At 43.1% G+C, this 17,893-nt stretch overlaps 1 protein-coding gene across 7 annotated transcripts in view; it reads right to left on the reverse strand.

The window, feature by feature from the left end:
* Positions 1–17,893, reverse strand: part of me2 (malic enzyme 2, NAD(+)-dependent, mitochondrial) — a 93,530-nt gene that overhangs the window by 24,309 nt on the left and 51,328 nt on the right. For 6 of the 7 annotated variants that reach the window (XM_041191956.1, XM_041191924.1, XM_041191931.1 and 3 more), the window contains 4 exons: positions 14,320–14,423; positions 11,946–12,055; positions 9,125–9,222; positions 70–183 (listed from right to left, as the gene is read on the reverse strand). In XM_041191956.1, coding sequence (XP_041047890.1) covers positions 70–183; positions 9,125–9,222; positions 11,946–12,055; positions 14,320–14,423 — 426 coding nt within the window. The remainder of the gene's footprint in view (positions 1–69; positions 184–9,124; positions 9,223–11,945; positions 12,056–14,319; positions 14,424–17,893) is intronic. The other variant, XM_041191949.1, reaches the window with a different exon arrangement.

Here is a 17,893-nt window from a genome sequence, read left to right on the forward strand (position 1 = left end):
AAGGTAACCAACAACATATTGATTCACATAAAAGTTATTAAAAGTAAACGTTTTAGCTCTCTTGCTCACCTGATAAAGCAAGCCATGCTTGTCAAACATCCATATCTTGTTCTGTGCTTCCTTTTCAGGCATTCCAGCTTCTTTCATGGCCAGTACAATCAGACCAGCAATGCCCAGTGCTGCCTGCACAAAGCAGCAAAAGAAATCACTGCTTGAAATTGTTAGGCAAAGCATGCACTGAAGAGAAGCTCTCGTTGATTAAAGCCCATGTTAGAATTGTTCCAATTGCAACCAAATTTTTAGCAGGCTTATCTTCTGACTGGGTCTCTATGCCTGCCCTCTATTACCTCCTCTGCAACATGTCACTTTGCATGGTGTAATTGTGCAACACACAACAGGCATTGCACAACTTTCGCTGGGTCAAAATCCTGGAACTTCCTCCCTAACAGCACTTTGGGTGTACCGACACCACAAGGACTGCAGTGGTTCAAGGCGGCAGCTCTCAAGAGCAATTAGGGATGGGCAATAAATGGTGGCCTAGCCAGCGATGGTTGCATCCCATGAAAGAATAAAAAATGCTTTTGAAACAGTACAGTTTTACTGCCACCTCAGACCTCTGATTTGTCTGAACCTTAATGGAACGTATGATCAGAATCAAAAGACCATAAGAAACTGGAGCAGGAGTAAGCCATTCAGGCCATTGAGCCCACTCTATTATTCAATTGGCTCAAGGCTGATCCGATTGTGGCCTTAACTCCACTTTCCTGCCTGTCCCCCATAACTGTTAACTCCCTTGTCGATCAAAAATCTGTCCAACTCAGCCTTGAATATATTCAATGACCCAGCTTCCACTGCTCTATGAGGAAGAGGATTACAAATAAAAGCAGTGCTGGAAAAACTCAGCAGCTCTGGCAGCATCTGTGGAGAGAGAAACAGAGTTGACGTTTGGAGTCCAATATGGCTCTTCTTCGGAACTGAAGAGAGGTAGAAATGTGATGGGCTTTATGCTGTTGTAAAAGTGGGGAGGAGCAGGTGGAGCAAAAGAGAAGGTCAGGGATAGACTAGGGAGTGGGGGAGAGAGAAATGACAAAAACATCATAGAACATCAGGCAAAAGGAGTGGTAATGATAGTATTAAAGACACAAAGTTTGTTCAGAGTAGGTATTAATAGCAAAATAAAAGTGAGCGCTGTCTGAAAGCAAAAGCATGAGAACAAGATACACTGGCATGAGGGGAAAAAAATTCAAACTGCAGGACAGAGTTCATGGTCTGAAACTGTTGAACACAACGTTTGTGTCCAGAAGGCTATGAACTGCCTAATCAGAAGATGAAGTGCTGTTCCTCCATCTTGTGTTGGCCTCCACTGGAACACTGCAGCAGGTCAACGACAGAAATGTGAGCATAAGAGCAAGACAGTGAATTGAAATGGCAAGCTACTGGAAGATTGGGGTCATGCTTGCACACTAAGCAGGGTGAAGCAATCACCCAGTCTGTGTTTAGTCTCCCAATGTAGAGACGGCCGCATTGTGAGCAGCAAATGCAGGAGATTAACTTGAAAGAAGTACAAGTAAATCATTGCTTCACCTGGAAGGAGTGTTTGGAGCCTTGAACAGCAAGTAGGGAAGAGGCAAAGGGGCAGGTGTTACCTCATGCAATCGCAGTAAGTGTGTCATTGTGGGAAGGGGCTGAGGTGTTGAGTGATTGAGGATTGGACCAGGGTGGTCCCTTCGGAATGCTGACGGGGAGGGGAGGGGAATATGTCTTTGGTGGTGGCATCATGCTGGAGTTGGCAGAAATGGCAAAGGATAACCCTCTGCCATTTGGGCAGGAACAGGCAGAAACAATGGGCCTACCAGGATGGTCCTGTTTGTGGATTTTCAGAAGGAAGTAAAACCGGGCTGTATGAGGTTGGGGGGAACAATGAGGTTGGAGGCTGTGGAGTAAAGATCTCCAGAGATGAGATGAGGTCAGTGACCATCCTGAAAACAATGGATTGATGTTCCGTGGTGGGGTCATGGTCCAGGGAAGGTAGGGAGAGCTGTCTGAGATTTGGCACTTAGCCTCTGCAAGGTAGAGGTACATCAGACAACAACACTCCCCTTGTCAGCAGGATTGATAACAAAGTCAAGGTTAGACCCGAGAGAACAGACTGCAGCAGGTTCAGAGGGAGATAGTTTAGGATAGGTGAGGGAAGCAGAGAAATTAAGATGGCCGATGCCACACCAATAGTTCTTGATGGAAAAAAATCAAGAGCAGGTCAGAGGCCAGAGGGAGGGGTCCAGATGGAGGGAAAATACTGTAGGCAGGTGAATGGATCCGTTGAATGCAGGGGGTGGGGAGAAGTTGCTCCAAATTCATTAAGATAGCGGCATAAAGGGATAAGACTTTGCTGAACACAAATCGTTCAGTGTCAGAGGGGAAGGTCAGGGGGTATCCTGAATACACGGCAAGGGGGTGATTAGATGATGACATGGGATCGAAGGGAAGGGGAGGGAGGATCCAGAGGGTTGTTGCACCTGCGGCAAGCAGGTTGGTGAGGGTGAGATCAAGTATGTTCTTGAATGTTGGTGGTCAATTCAACAACTCACTGGAGGCAGAGGCTCCTCAAATATTCCCATCCTCAATGATGGAGCAGCCCAACACATCAGTCCAAAAAAATAAGGCTGAAACATTCACAACAATCCTCAGCCAGAAGTGCAAGTGGATGATCCATCGCGGCCTCCTCTGGAGGTCCCCAGCATCACAGATACCAGTCTTCAGCCAATTTATTTCACTCCACGTGATATCAAGAAATGTCTGAAGGCACTGCATACTGCAAGGGCTATGGGACCTGACAACATTCCAGCAATAGTACTCAAGGCTTGTTGCTTCCCTCACCTGCCATAGACCAGTCTAGCAGCTTTGTACTTTAGGACTCGGCCGGCTTCAGTCTGTACTGGTGCTACCAAGCCACTCTTGATAACGGTGATAATGGTCCCCATGGTGCTTCCTCCAAATGGTCAACGTGGAGGAGTAATGATTCCTTAACTGAGGGATGGGCGTGGTGGGTTACATGGTAATCAGCAGACTGTTTCCTTGGCCATGTTTCACCTAATGCCATGAGACTTCATGGGGACTGGAGGCAAACCTCATGATGGTTCAATAGGCTGATATTTGGGATGAAGGGGTTAGCTTTTGAGAAGAGATTGGGTCTATACTCGTTGGAGTTTGGAAGAATGAGAAATGATTGTTTTTTTTGTTTGTTCTTGGTATGTGAGCATCACTGGCTAGGCCAGCATTTATTACCCATTCTTAATTGCCCTCGAGAAGGTGGCGGTGAGCTGCCTTCTTGAACCGCTGCAATCCATGTGGTGTAGGTACACCCCCTGTGTTATCAGGGGAAGAAACACATGAAACACACATGATTCTGAGGGGGCTTTTCAGGGTAGATGCTGTGAGGATGTTTCCTCTTGGGGGAATTTAGAACTTCGGGGCACATTTTCAAAATAAGGGGCCACCCATTTAAGAAAGAGACGAGGAGGAAGTTTCTTTCTTTGAGGGGTGTTAGGCTTTGTAATTCTGCCAATGCTGAATTTACCATTACTGAATCCCCCGCTATTAACATCCCGGTGGTTATATTGACCAGAAACTGAATTGGACTCATCATATAAATACTGTGGCTACAAGAGCAGGCCAGACGCAAGGAACCCCATGGTGAATAACTTGTATCCTGACAGCTCCAAAGCCTATCCACTATCCACAAGGCACAAATCAGGATTGTGATGGAATACTCTCCAATTTCCTGGATGAGTGCAGTTCTAACAAACACTCAAGAAGCTTGGCACCATCCAGGACAAAGCAGCCCACTTGATTAGCATCCCATCAACGAACATTCACTCCCTCCACCACCAACGCACAGTGGCGGCAGTATACAACATTTACAAGATGCACTGGAGGAAGTCATCAAGCTTCCTTAGGCAGCACCTTCCAAACCCATGACCACTACCATCTAGAAGGACAAGGGCAGCAGACAGATGGGAACACTACCACCTGGAAATTCCCCTCCAAGCCACTCACTGTCCTGACTTGGAACTATATCACTGTTCTTTCACTGCCACTGGGTCAAAATCCTGGAACTACCTCCCTAATAGCACTGTGGGTGTACCTACACCACATGGACTGCAGCGGTTCAAGAAGACAGCTCACCACCATTTTCTTGAGGGCAATTAGGTATGGCCAATAAATGCTGTCCTAGCTAGCGCACCCACACCCCATGAACGAATTTTAAAATGCTGTAGATCTGAAAAAACAGGAAGTGCAGGAAAAAACTCAACCTTTTATCTTTTCTCAACTTTTTCTCTTCCTTTCAGGTGTGAAGTAATGTGAGCTCCAACCTGCTTGCCAAAAGTGCATCTGTCCATGACAGTATCATAGGAGTGACCACCGCACAGTCCTTGTGGAGACAAAGTCCCATCTTCACATTGAGCATACCCTCCATCATTTGTGGCACTACCATCATGCTAAATGGGATAGATTGTGAACACATCTAGCAACTCAAGGCTGGGCATCCATGAGGCTCTGTTGGCCATCAGCTGCAGCAGAATTGTGCTACAATCTATAAACTCATGGCCTGGCATAACCCCCACTCTACCATTACCATCAAGCCAGGGGATCAACCCTGGTTCAATGAAGAGTGCAGGAGGGCATGCCAGAAGCAGCACCAGGCATACCCGAAAATGTGGTGTCAACCCATTGAAGCTACAACATAGGACTATTTGCGTGCTAAACAACATAGGCAGCAAGTGAGACTGAGCTAAGCAATTCCACAACCAACAGATCAGATGTAAGCTCTGCAATCAAGTCACATCCAGTCTTGAATGGTGATCAATTCAACAACTCACTGGAGGAGGCAGTTCCACAAATATCCCCATCTTCAAATGATGGGGGAGCCCAGCAAAAGATGAGGCTGAAGGATTCTCAACAATCCTCAGCTAAAAGTGCTGAGTGGATGATCCATCTCGGCCTCCTCTGGTGGTTCCCAGCATCACAGATGCTAGTCTCCAGCCAGTTCGTTTCACTTCATGTGATATCAAGAAACGGCTGAAGGCACTGGGTACTGCAAAGGCTATGGTCCCTTACAATATTCCGGCGATAGTACTGAAGATTTGTGCTCCAGAACTTGCCACGCCCCTAGCCAAGCTGTTCCAGTACAGCTACAACACTGGCATCTACCCAGTAAGCAGAAAATTGCCCAGGTAGGTCCTGTAAACAAAAAGCAAGACAAATCCAACCCGGCAATTACCACCTCGTCAATCCACTCTCGATCATCAGTAAAGTGATGGAAGGCGTTATCGACAGTGCTATCAAGCTGCACTTGCTTAGCAATAGTCTGCTCATTGACGCTCAGTTTTGGTTCTGCTAGGGCCACCCAGCTCCTGACCTTATTACAGCCTTGGTTCAAATATGGACAAAAGTGCTGAACTCCAGGGGTGAGGTGAGAGTGACTGCTCTTGACATCAAGACAGCATTTGACCAAGTGTGGCATCAAGGAGCCCTAGCAAAACTGGGGTCAATGTGAGTCAGAGGTAACACTCTCCACTGGTTGGAGTCAAAACTAGCATAAAGGAAGATGGTTGTGGTTGTTGGAGGTCAGTTATCTCAGCACAGGAGTTCCTCAGGGTTACCATCTCCAGCTGTTTCATCAATAGCTATCCTTCCATCATAAGATCAGAAGTGGGGATGTTTGCTGATGATTTCACGATGTTCAGCACCATTTGAAAGTGACAAAGATGAGGAAGTGACAAAGATGATCGATGATGGAAGGGCAGTGGATGTTATATACATGGATTTCAGTAAGGCCTTTGACAAGGTCCCTCGTGGCAGACTGGTACAAAAGGTAAAGCCGCACGGGATCAGAGCTGAGCTGGCAAGATGGATACAGAATTGGCTTGGTCATAGAAGACAGAGGGTAGCAGTGGAAGGGTGCTTTTCTCAATGGAGAGCTGTGACTAGTGGAGTTCCGCAGGGATCAGTGCTGGGACCTTTGCTGTTTGTAGTATACATAAATGATTTGGAGGAAAATGTAACTGGGCTAATTAGTAAGTTTGCAGATGACACTAAGGTTGGAGGAGTTGCAGATAGTAAAGAGGATTGTCGAAGGATACAATGGGATATAGATCGGTTGAAGATTTGGGCGGAGAAATGGCACATGGAGTTTAATCCGGACAAATGCAAGGTAATGCATTTTGGAAGGTCTAATACAGGCAGGAATTATACAGTAAACGGCAGAACCCTTAAGTGCATTGACGGGCAGAGGGATCTGGGTGTACAGGTCCACAAGTGGCAACGCAGGTGGATATGGTAGTCAGGAAGGCATATGGCATGCTTGCCTTCATAGGCAGGGGTATTGCGTATAAAAGCTGGGAAGTCATGCTGCAGCTGTATAGAACCTTGGTTAGGCCACACTTGGAATATTGCGTGCAATTCTGGTCGCCACATTACCAGAAGGATATGGAGGCGTTGGAGAGGGTGTAGAGGAGGTTTACCAGGATGCTGCCTGGTCTGGAGGTTATTAGCTATGAGGAGAGGTTGGAGAAACTTGGATTGTTCTCACTAGAGCGACGGAGATTGAGGGGCAACTTGATAGAAGTTTACAAAATTATGAGTGGCATGGATAGAGTAGATAGTCAGAAGCTTTTTCCCAGGGTGGAAGAGTCAATTACTAGAGGACATAGATTTAAGGTGAGAGGAGAAAACTATAGAGGAGATATGTGGGGCAAGTTTTTTACGCAGAGGGTAGCGAGTGTCTGGAATTCGCTGCCAGAGGAGGTGGTGGAAGCAGGTACGATGGTGGTGTTTAAGAGGCAGATTGACAAATACATGAATAGGACCCCGGAAGTGCAAAATGTTTTAGTTGACAGGCAATATGATCGGTGAAGGCTTGGAGGGCCGGAGGGGCTGTTCCTGTGCTGTACTTTTCTTTGTTCTTATTTACGACTCCTCAGATACTGAAGCAGTCCATGTCCAAATGCAGCAAGACCTGGACAATATCCAGGCTTGGGCTGACAACTGGCAATTAACATTCACACCATACGAATGTCAGACAATGACCATCTCCAACAAGAGATAATCTAACCACGGTCCATTGACATTCAATGGCATTAACATCACTGAGTCCCTCACTAACAACATCCTGAGGGTTATTCATTTCCTGACTCCCCAAAGCTACAAGGCACAAGTCAGGGGTGTGATGAAATACTCTCCAATTGCCTAGATGAGTGCAGCTCCAGCAACACAAGAAGCTTAACACCATCCGGGAAAAAGCAGCCCGCTTGATTGGCACCACATCCACAAACATTCACTCCTAATATGAACGCACAGTGGCAGCAGTGTGTACCATCAACAAGTTGCACTGGAGGAACTCACCGAGCTTCCTTAGGTAACACCAACCATACACACAACCACTACCACCTAGAAGGACAAGGGCAGGTGGTGGAGGTTGCCTCACATCCTTTAAAAAGTACCTGGATGAACATTTGGTACATCATAAATGGGATTAGGTAGGTAGGTCAGGTGTTTCTCACACGTTGGTGCAGACTCGATGGACCGAAAGGCCTGTTCTGCACTGAGAGATTCTGTGACACATGGGAACACCATCAACTGCAAGTTCCCCTCTAAGCCACTCACCAACCGGACATTCCATCACGGTCGCTGGGTCAAAATGCTGGAACTGTGGGTGTACCTACACCACATGGACTGCAGCGGCTCAAGAAGGTAGCTCACTACCACCTTTGCAAGTGCAATTAGAGAGAGATGGGCAATAAATGCTGGCCTAGTCAGCAATGTGCACATCCCATGACTGAATTAAAAAAGTCCTGCTACTATCTCCTTATATTACATACTAGCATTAGCCCAATGACATATGCCAGAATAACTGGCCTATGGCTTCCTGCTTTCTGTCTCCCTCTTTCTTGTTTAAAATGTTAAAATAATAATCCTGGTATATTGCTACACCTCCTGTGGGCTGGCGGACACTGCCACGAGGATCACTGGCTACAGCAGCTTGGCAACGGATGCCAATGCCAAATACAACAACCCATAATGATACTTGGCAGGTTCCTGTGCAGCACTTGTGGAAAAACTTGCCTCTCAAGGCTTCACCTCTTCACTTATCAGCAAGAATATGACATATGAAGGCATCTGAAAGAGATTTGTTCTCTGAGTACCCATCATCTTTCGTAGGTGGAACAATGCAGGCTAACTGGTATATTGCTATCTTGCTTCACTCAATTATCTTTAAGGGTACCTGAGCCAGGGCTAAAGAACAGAAACTTAGTTTATGAGGAGCCAACTCTTGGGGTTCTTCTGTTGCAGGTTGCTTTCTGGATGGAAGGGATAAAGATAGATGAATAGAAACAAGGCAATGGTCACCTGACTTATACCTCAGTGTACTGCACCTTATGAAATTTGACATGCATTCCTTCTGTGGCTTGACAGCACTCAGAGCTTGCTTGAAGGTCTGGCTCGAAAAGATGGCATTACCCTACTTTTGTGTCTCTACTGAAATTCATGCTTAGGTAGACATAATTTCCATTGTCGAAAGATCAATGCAAGAAAAGAAGGATGCAGTCAGGGTGCCCTTATCTCTCTCATACACCTTCAGATCCTTCCCCAAACAAGGAAAGGAAGGTATACCCAGAAAGTTTGAGATGACAAATGTAAAAGTTGCAAGTGGCAACATGCCACAGATGAAAAGAGATGGAAAACAAATGCAAAATGAGAATTAGCTGCAAATACTACAGAAACAATACTTAAAACGGAACAAAACACCTTGGTAAGACAACATTTTATAGTTAACCATGGCACTGCATTGCATGAATATGCCTTCAATGGCTTCTGCACATTTTGGCTGCTGAAAACAGGAATAATGCCGGATAATTAACAAGGGTATCTCAAATTCAACTTCCACCCTAAACATAATCTTGGATGCAGAATGATGACCTTTGTGCAGGAATCAAGAAACACACCCAAGGCTTGTTCACCAAATGCTATGTCACCAGCTCAGCATCAAGCCCATCCATATAATTAGCTCTATCGTCTCTGGTCTTGTGGGGAATATTAAAGGGACAAAAAATAGTTGTCTTACCTCCCCTGCACCAAGGAACAGATATTTGTGCTCTGAGATTGGTTTATTAGTCACTCTCTGGGCTGACAACAATCCTGCCAGTGCTACAGCTGCAGTACCTGTGAAATATAAAAACAACACTAGGTGGCAAACACTGACCATATAAACCAAATCAACATAAGTTTGAAATCAGGTTAAAGAGCACTGGATCAGCTGCTTATTTTAAATTAAAAATCATAGATTTATTTTGTTTGATGGTGCTTAAATATAAATGTATATATTATATGAAATGAAAAAGAAAAAATTACACAGAATTTAGATTTGATAGTTTTTTTAAAAAAAGGTGAATTGTCTAGCATTGGGAGACATCAATTTTATAATCACAATTTCCTTATCTGCACAAAATACTTATTTTCTATTAAATACTGAAACAATTGAAGTCAAGGGTTCTATTATTTTTCTTTTGCTTTAAGTTTATTGTATGAGATCGATATTTACTTTATATTTTACTCTTCTTGTTAACTGGAAGACACAGTATTGCAGCTACAACCAAATCTTGGTTCAATAGTCATAGGGGTCTACCGTACAGAAAAAGGCCCTTTGGCCTATCGAGTCTGCGCCGGTCAAACAAGCACCTAGCTATTCTAATCCTGTTTTCCAGCACCAGGCCCATAGCCTTGTATGCTATGGCATCGCAAGTGCACACCCAATCTTCTTAAACGTTATGATGGTTTCTGCCTCTACCACCCTTTCAGGCAGTGTGACCCTTTGCATTAGACCTTTTAATCCTGGCAATAATTTACTAAATCCATTTCTGTTCATCACTGTCATTCTATTTTAATGTAAATCCTGTTTTTAAGTGTTTGCATAATTGATAGCCTTAGATTACAGAAGGATATAGACAGGCTGGTCAGATGGGCTGGTCAGTGGCAAATGGAATTTAATCTGGATAAGTGTGAGGTGAAATTAATGCCAGGATTAAAAGGTCTGATAAAACACTGATAAAACTAGGCCAAAACTAATACTGGCCAAGGTCAGATCAGGGTAGATTATTATCTGTGATATTATTTTCTTGGCTAATTTCATCAACATTCTTTGCATCCAAGTAACTGCAATAACCTTAGGCTCTGCCAGCAGATTAACCATCACTACTTGTCCATCTTTCCATCCAGAATTTTCTTCCTTTTCCTTAGTACACCAAGACAAATTTGGTTTGAAAGGTTCCCCTCTGCTTGAACACTGATTGCGCATCCTTCTCTAGTTTCCCTCTCCAAGCTCCTCGTCTATGAGACCCATCTCTCGTTCTCCAACTTCTGACCACCAACTTTTGTTCCTGGCTCCCATGTTAGCTAATATTAATGGTTCTCTCTCCTGGAGTACTCTGTTTCAGACAAGACATCATCACCCCCTTCCTCTTCACCCACCTCATCCTTGCAAATGGCTGCCACAACTTTAAGCTCCCTTTCCTCTCCAAAGCTGAATGTGTTGTCACTTTCAAAAACAGTGTTGATCTTTCTTGGAATTCCGTTTTTGAATCTCTCCAATCCAGTTTCCCCCTCTGCCATAGTACCAAAAGAGCTTTTGCCAAAGTTACAGGTAACATCTTAGTTGATTGCAACAGTTGATGCGACTGCATCCTAATTAGTCTTTTCCCACCTGTCTGAAACCTTTGACAAGGTTGATCACACAATTCTGCGCCAACGCCCCTCCATCCTGACTTTGAACTCTATCGTTGTTCCTTCACTGTTGCTGGGTCAAAATCATGGAACTCCCTTCCCAACAGCACTGTGGGTGTACCTACACCAAACAGACTGTAACGGTTCAAGAAAGCAGCTCACCACCACCTTCTCAAGGGCAATTAGGGGTGGGCAATAAATGCTGGCCTAGCCAGCGATGCCCATACACTGAAAGAATATAAAAATTCACATGAACTTACTCCTCATTGCTTTGCTCATGAACAATTTTCCAATTACTTGCTGTACCTGCAAACTAATCTTTTGCAATTTATGCATTACGACATCCAGATCTGTCTGCATCTCAGTGCTCTGTAATCTCTCTCATCGTTTAGATAATATGTTTGTTAAAAAAAATTTCTTCTACTAAAATGGGCGATTTCACATTTTCCCACATTATACTCCATTTGCCCATTCACTTAATCTATCTATATCCCTTTGAAACCTCTATGTCCTCTTTACAGCTCATGAACAAAACAGTCAGTTTCTTCCTTATGTCCCTCACCACTTGCATTGTCTACCCCTCAAGCAACACCCATTTCTTTTTGCATTCACTATTGGAAAATTCCCACTAGTCAACTGTACCCAAACTTTCAAACCCCTACAAATCTAGCCTTTGACTCTATGCCATCATGACACTTTTACAGCTCTCAATCTGTTCAAATATTCCCTCATCTCCACTTTTGATGCCATTGTCACCTATAAACCCTTGATCATCTTGGTCATTCACCATCAAGATTCCCATCTCATGCTCTCAATTCCAAGGACGTTAACATATCTTGGATGAGACTAGGTAACCGTTGTGCCAGTCCAAAAGCCTTTTTTCAGTTCTCAATTAACTCGAAATAAGGGGCCTCCAAGCATATAACGACTATTTTAACACATTTGATTGCACCAACTGACATTGAACTCAAAATCTATACTCCACACACCATGCAAATAAAAAGCTTCTCTTGCCATATTTTCACCTATACATTGCTGTCTAGCCTTTGTAGTTGTGTAGCTGTCTATGGTATCATGCTCACTAGTTACTTATACCCTGCTGTTAGGAAGTTCAACTACTTTAAGTAATAATTTTTTCAACTGGCAGGATCATGTTAGAAACTTACCTTGAATATCATCATTGAATGTACAATAATTTTCTTGGTATTTCTTCAAAAGCCTGAAGGCATTTTTATTCCCAAAATCTTCAAACTGAATAAGGGTATTGCGACCATACCTATTAAAAAAAATTCAATAAATTTCTAGACAAGATGTAGTCTTACCAATGCCCTATATAACTGAAGCATAACCTCTCTACTTTAGTATTCAATTCCTCTTGCAGTAAACAATAACATTATATTAGCTTTCCCAATTACTTGCTGTACCTGCAAACTAACCTTTAGCAATTTATGCATTACGACATCCAGATCCCTCTGCATCTCAGTGCTCTGTAATCTCTCTCACCGTTTAGATAATATGCTACTTTAAAAATTCCTTCTGCTAAAATGGACGATTCCACATTTTCCCACATTATACTCCATTTGCCCATTCACTTAAACTATATATATCTCTTTGTAGCCTCTATGTCCTCTTCACAGCTTAATTTTCTACCTTTGTTTAATCAGCAAATTTAGCAACCATACCTTTGGTCCCTTTATCTAAGCCATTTATATAAATTGTCAAAAAGTTGAGGCCCAGGGAGGCAGCAGCACAGTGATATTGTCACTGGACTCATACTCCAGAGAGCCAGGGTAATGCTCTGGGGACTTGGGTTCGAAGCCCACCATGGCAGACAACAAAATTTGAATTCAATAAAAATCTGGAATTAGAAGTTCAATGATGACCATGAAACCATTGTCAACTGTCATAAAAGCCCATCTGGTTCACTAATGTCCTTTAATGTCATCCTTACCTGGTCTGGCCTACATGTGACTCACCCACTGCAATGTCGTCGACTCTTAAATGCCCTCTGAACAAGGGCAATTAAGGATGGGCAATAAATGCTGGCCTAGCCAGCGATGCCACATCCCACAAACGAATAAAAAAACACTCGATACATCTTGCCGACCAGTAAATGACCCACTTATGCCTAGTGCTTCCTATTAGATAGCCAATCTTCTGTGCATGCCAATGTTACCCTCTATACCATGAGTTTTTATTTCCCACAATAACCTTTGATGTGGCACCTTAACAAATGCCTTCTTGAGATCCAAGTACAGCACATCCACCAATTCCCCTTTATCCATAGCACATGTTACTTCCTCAAAGAACTCCAATTAGTTAAATATGATTTCCCTTTCACAAAACCACACTGGCTCTGTCTGACTACCTTGAATTTATCTAAGTGCCCTGCTACAACATCTTTACTAATAGCTGTCCTTCTACCTATTATCGCTCCTGACCTGAGGTTTTATACATTTCTCATCTGTATGTGCAAGACATAAGTTGCTACAATTTAAAATCCTATATCGTATCCATCTATCCAAGGTGAAATTATCTAAGGTTTTATATCGGGTGAAACTATTTCTGGCCTATGTGACCTATGATTGTTGTTGATTTTATTATTTATTTTTTTTGGGAGGGGTTGGGGGCTGGGTGGGTGGAGAGAGGGTGTTGGGTTTTTTTTCCTCTTTCTTCTTCTCCCTCCTACTTCTCTTTTCCTTTTTCTTCCAAATGTAAGTGTATTGAGTTATTGCTGTACTGTAAGCTTTTTTTTGTATGGTTACTCTAGGACTGTTGTTAAATTTTTAACAGATGTTTAAAGTAACAGGCCTGTAGTTTCCTGCTTTCTGTCTCCCTCCTTTTTTGAATAAAGGAGTTACATTTGCTATTTTCCAATCTAATGGATCCTTCCCAGAATCTAGTGAGTTTTAGAAAATTAAAACCATGCATAAACTACCTCGCTAGCCAACTTTGTATTCTTTGCAGGAGAGGTGGGTACTGGTGGGGATAAAAGAGGGAAGGTCCCATATAAGGTCAGTCAATGGCTCTCACAGCAATTCTATTGGTGGGTTTAAATCCAGCTGAATCAGCATTGTTCATGGAATACAGCTTGGTAGCAATAAGCAGTGAATACAGAGACTATGGAAGCAAGCATGAAATTTTCAATAAACTGATAATTAGCTGTTTGGGTTTGTTTTATAATTCTAACAAAATTACAAATTCATTTTAGTAAAATTACAGTGTCAGTTTTATTTATAGCATGACATTATCAACTTTGAGGCAATGTTGATGTCCTGTGGTCACAACTCTCACTTCTGTGCCGAATCCCCTGTGGCTTTGCAGTGTTACTGCTAGCTGGACCAAAACACACTTGGCACCCCACAAATGCCATAGGCATTTACAGTGTTAAATGTAATCACTGTAACAGGGACTACAGATAAATGCTAACAAAGCCTTTTCCCTTACTGATAAGGCTCAATGAGAGAGTGCAAGAAAAAAAATGCACTTTTATTTTTTGTGAAGCTAAGTCTCACACAGTCAGAAGGTAAATTTACTAACTTGGTTACAACTGCTTCCATAAACTCATCAAGAAGCTCATCATAACGGTGTGAACGATCTCTCTTTTGGTAAAGACCCATGTAAAAGGGATCTTTCAATAACATCTACAAAAAAGATAAAAATACCATTTTGATGTCAGAAGAGAGATATGCCTAAGCAAGTTTCACATACTTTATGGAACTCCCATGGAATTGCTCAGAATTAGATGAGTTTAAAAATGAAAGTTTTTAAACACTGACAAACATTACTCCCACGCTGAGCAAACCAAGAAATGCCATCCTCTGCAAACAAAATTCACTCTCCTTTTGTCTCCCACCTTTCAACAGCTTAGATTATGAGGCAGAGAGACAGTGAGACAGAGCAAGAGAGGTGCGCGCACCATCAGAAACAAAGAAAGAGAGACACACCCATAAAGAAAGAGAAGCATACTCACACACAACTTTAATATACTGTTTTCCAGGGAGGGTGTAGAGTGAATAATTGTTCGAAAGGAGTAAAACAATTGACATCAAGATTAACAGGCTCAGTGGTCAAGAGAAGCTCAAGCATGTACAGAACCACAGCACAGATAGAGTCAAGACCTGTTACATTGAAAAGTTTTCTCTGTTTGTGATGACCATATATTCAAATATTTGCTACTACAGTAAATAATGATGGTTTAGACTGGTAGAACTTAAATAGAACAAAATGCGCATTCTTGAGAGCAAATGAGTCAAACAGAAATAAAACACAGAACCACAAATCAACAATAAAAGCATATGCATCATAACTCACTAACAAAACTGAAAAGAAACCGAACACTGCAGCAACATCTGGAATGAGCACCAGCTGAATTAATCAATTCAAAGCAGCAAACACCAGCAAGTTAAACTGCAAAGTGGAAAACAGTGACCTCATACAGTCACAAATAAGTGGATATCAAAATCAACAAGCTCATGCAGTAGCAAGCAGCAAATTAACACTAATTTCCTAGTTTTGCCATGTCACCAGTTTCTGCCCTTGTAAATGTAAATCGACTTTCATTTTACATTGGCAATTTACTTTCAAATGAATATCATGCACTTTCTGGCTGCAAAGGCAAATATAAGTCTCTTTCAACAATATAAGAGGCATTTAGTTTGCTAAGGCTCTTAAAAGATAATATATACAGTTTTACAATATAATGAATTTATTTGTAAAAGTTTGCCCAGATTAAAATTCTGTGGTGGGAAATGGAAGTGGGTAGGGGGAGATCTCCAAAGCAGAGAAAGCAAAGATCTCTTAAATCTCTCGTAAGAATAAACATCCCTCAAATCCTGTCATGCACTGATTGCAGGCTGAGAAATTCAGCAAACAAAAAATTCTGTTGCATGCATGTGCTTCAACTCTCACTATTGTGGGCCAAAAGTATTCAACAGTGTACAGTTTTAGGGGCTATATAACCTATGACTGCTCCTATTTCTTACGTTATGAAGCCTAGGCTTCAGATTTTGCTCCAAGCCAGCAAATAAAAATTTTAAACAAAGGCAGTGAAAGACACAAAAGATAATTAAACGGATAAATGTAATCATGAAATTATGAAATGTATATTTTGCCATGGATATTAGAACTTCAGATGCAAGGGAAAAATTGCAGAGAAATCTTTTTTTTCCAGAAAGCATTCAAAAGATTTATGGGGAGAATCTTCTCCCCATCGGGGGGGGGGGTGCTGAGCGGAAGCGCAGCTGATCACCGCCCGTGATTGGCTGTGCGCTGCCACTTTACATGGGCAAGTCAATTGAGGCCCACCCAGCCTGAGGCACACCCAGAAGCACTGAGCGCTCCCTGTGCGGGCAAGGAGGAAGGGGGAGAGTCGGGGCCTGCGCTCTTCCGCGGATGCGCGCGAAAGAGCACAGAAATCTCCCTAAGGAACAGAGCTGCTGTCACATGAGTTGGAACATGTCAATGAATTTTAAATAAAGAATTTGATTGGATTTATAAACACTTCATGAAACCTAACACCGCCCGTGGATGAGGTTTCATGATAAATGCGAAGGTTGCCTGGGCTCTTCGCCTGCCTGCCAACTTTAAGGTTGGATGGGCAACCAAGACAACTACTTTAATTAGTTCAATAATGGCCTTAATAGGTCTTTGACAGATCAGCGGGCATGCAGCCAACTCTGGTGCATGCCTGCCAAACTGACAATCAGAATTTTACGCATTGGTGAGTGGGGCCCACCCCCATATGCCAACCAGAAGATTCAGGCCTATGGAAACTTGAACTAGATCTTGCAAGTTCAATTTAATAAGTGGTGCATTTAACAAAGTAAGGAGTTTCAAGGATGATGTCACTAAAAAGCACCGAGGCACATGAGGAGAAATCAGGTCAGATGACCAAAAGCTTAACTGGTTGGTTTTAAGAAAAAAGGCAGAGAGATTTAAGGAGAGAATTCCAGGATGAAAGCAGCTGAAAGCATGGCCACACCAATGGAATGATTAAAATCAGGGATGAGCAAGAGGCCAGATTTGGAAGAGCACCGAGATCTTAAGACTTGCAAGAAGCAGAGATAGGGAAGGGCAAAGCCATCAAGGGACTTGAAAACAAGGATGGAGATTTTAAAACTGAGGCATTGTTGAACTGGGAGCAAGTGAAGATCAGCAAGCAACAAGGTAATAGTTGGACAAAATTTGGACATAGTTAAAATACAGGCAGCAGAGTTTGGATGAGCACAAGTTTATTAGGGTGGAAGATGAAAGGCTGGCTGGGAGTGTTTTGAAATAATCAAGTCTGCAGGTAACAGTGGCATGAAAGCTTCAGCAGATGAACTGAGGCAAGGCTGAAGTCGAGCAACATTACATAGATGGAAATGAGAAGCTTTGGAGGTGATGGGGATAGCTGGTCAGAATCTCATCTCAGGGTCAAACAATACCAAGTTACAGCCTTTCTCAGCTTAAGACAGTTGCCGGGATCAAATGGCTTCAATCTTCCTAATATTTAGCTGGGGGTAGATTTCTGTTCAACCAATAAAGGATAAACAATATGACAAATCAGAGACAGTGGGTGTCCAAAGAGGTGCTGGAGAGATGGAGCCCAGTGTCTTTGGCATATATGTGGAAACTGCTGTATTTTTGAATGATTCTGGGGGGTAGCCTTTAGATAATAAAAAGGGGGCCAAGGATAGATCCTTCAGGGCTCGAGGAAACAGCATGGGAGTGCGGGGAGAAGAAGCTGCAGGTGATTCAGACTCTGTACTCTGGTTGGTGGTGGAGCTTCAAAGTCCATCACCGAGAGTGGCTTGGTAGCACCACTATTGGCAGAGTCTTGAAGAACAAATCTACCAGACTGGGCCTGCAGCAGTTGGTGAGGGAACCAACAAGGAGGGAAAAACCTACTTGACCTCACCAATTTAGTGGTCGCAGATGCACCTGCCTGTGACACTACTGGTAAGAGCGATCACTGCAAATCTTTATGGAGATGAAGTCCAGTCTTCACACTGAGGAAACTGCTGTAGTGTTGCGTGGAAATACCACCATGATGAATGGGCTAGATTCGGAACATATCTAGCAGCTCAAAACTGGGCACCCATGAGGCGCTGTGGGCCATCAGCAGCAACAG

The sequence above is a fragment of the Carcharodon carcharias genome, chromosome 1 (genome assembly GCF_017639515.1).
Source record: "Carcharodon carcharias isolate sCarCar2 chromosome 1, sCarCar2.pri, whole genome shotgun sequence".
Taxonomy (NCBI): domain Eukaryota; kingdom Metazoa; phylum Chordata; class Chondrichthyes; order Lamniformes; family Lamnidae; genus Carcharodon; species Carcharodon carcharias.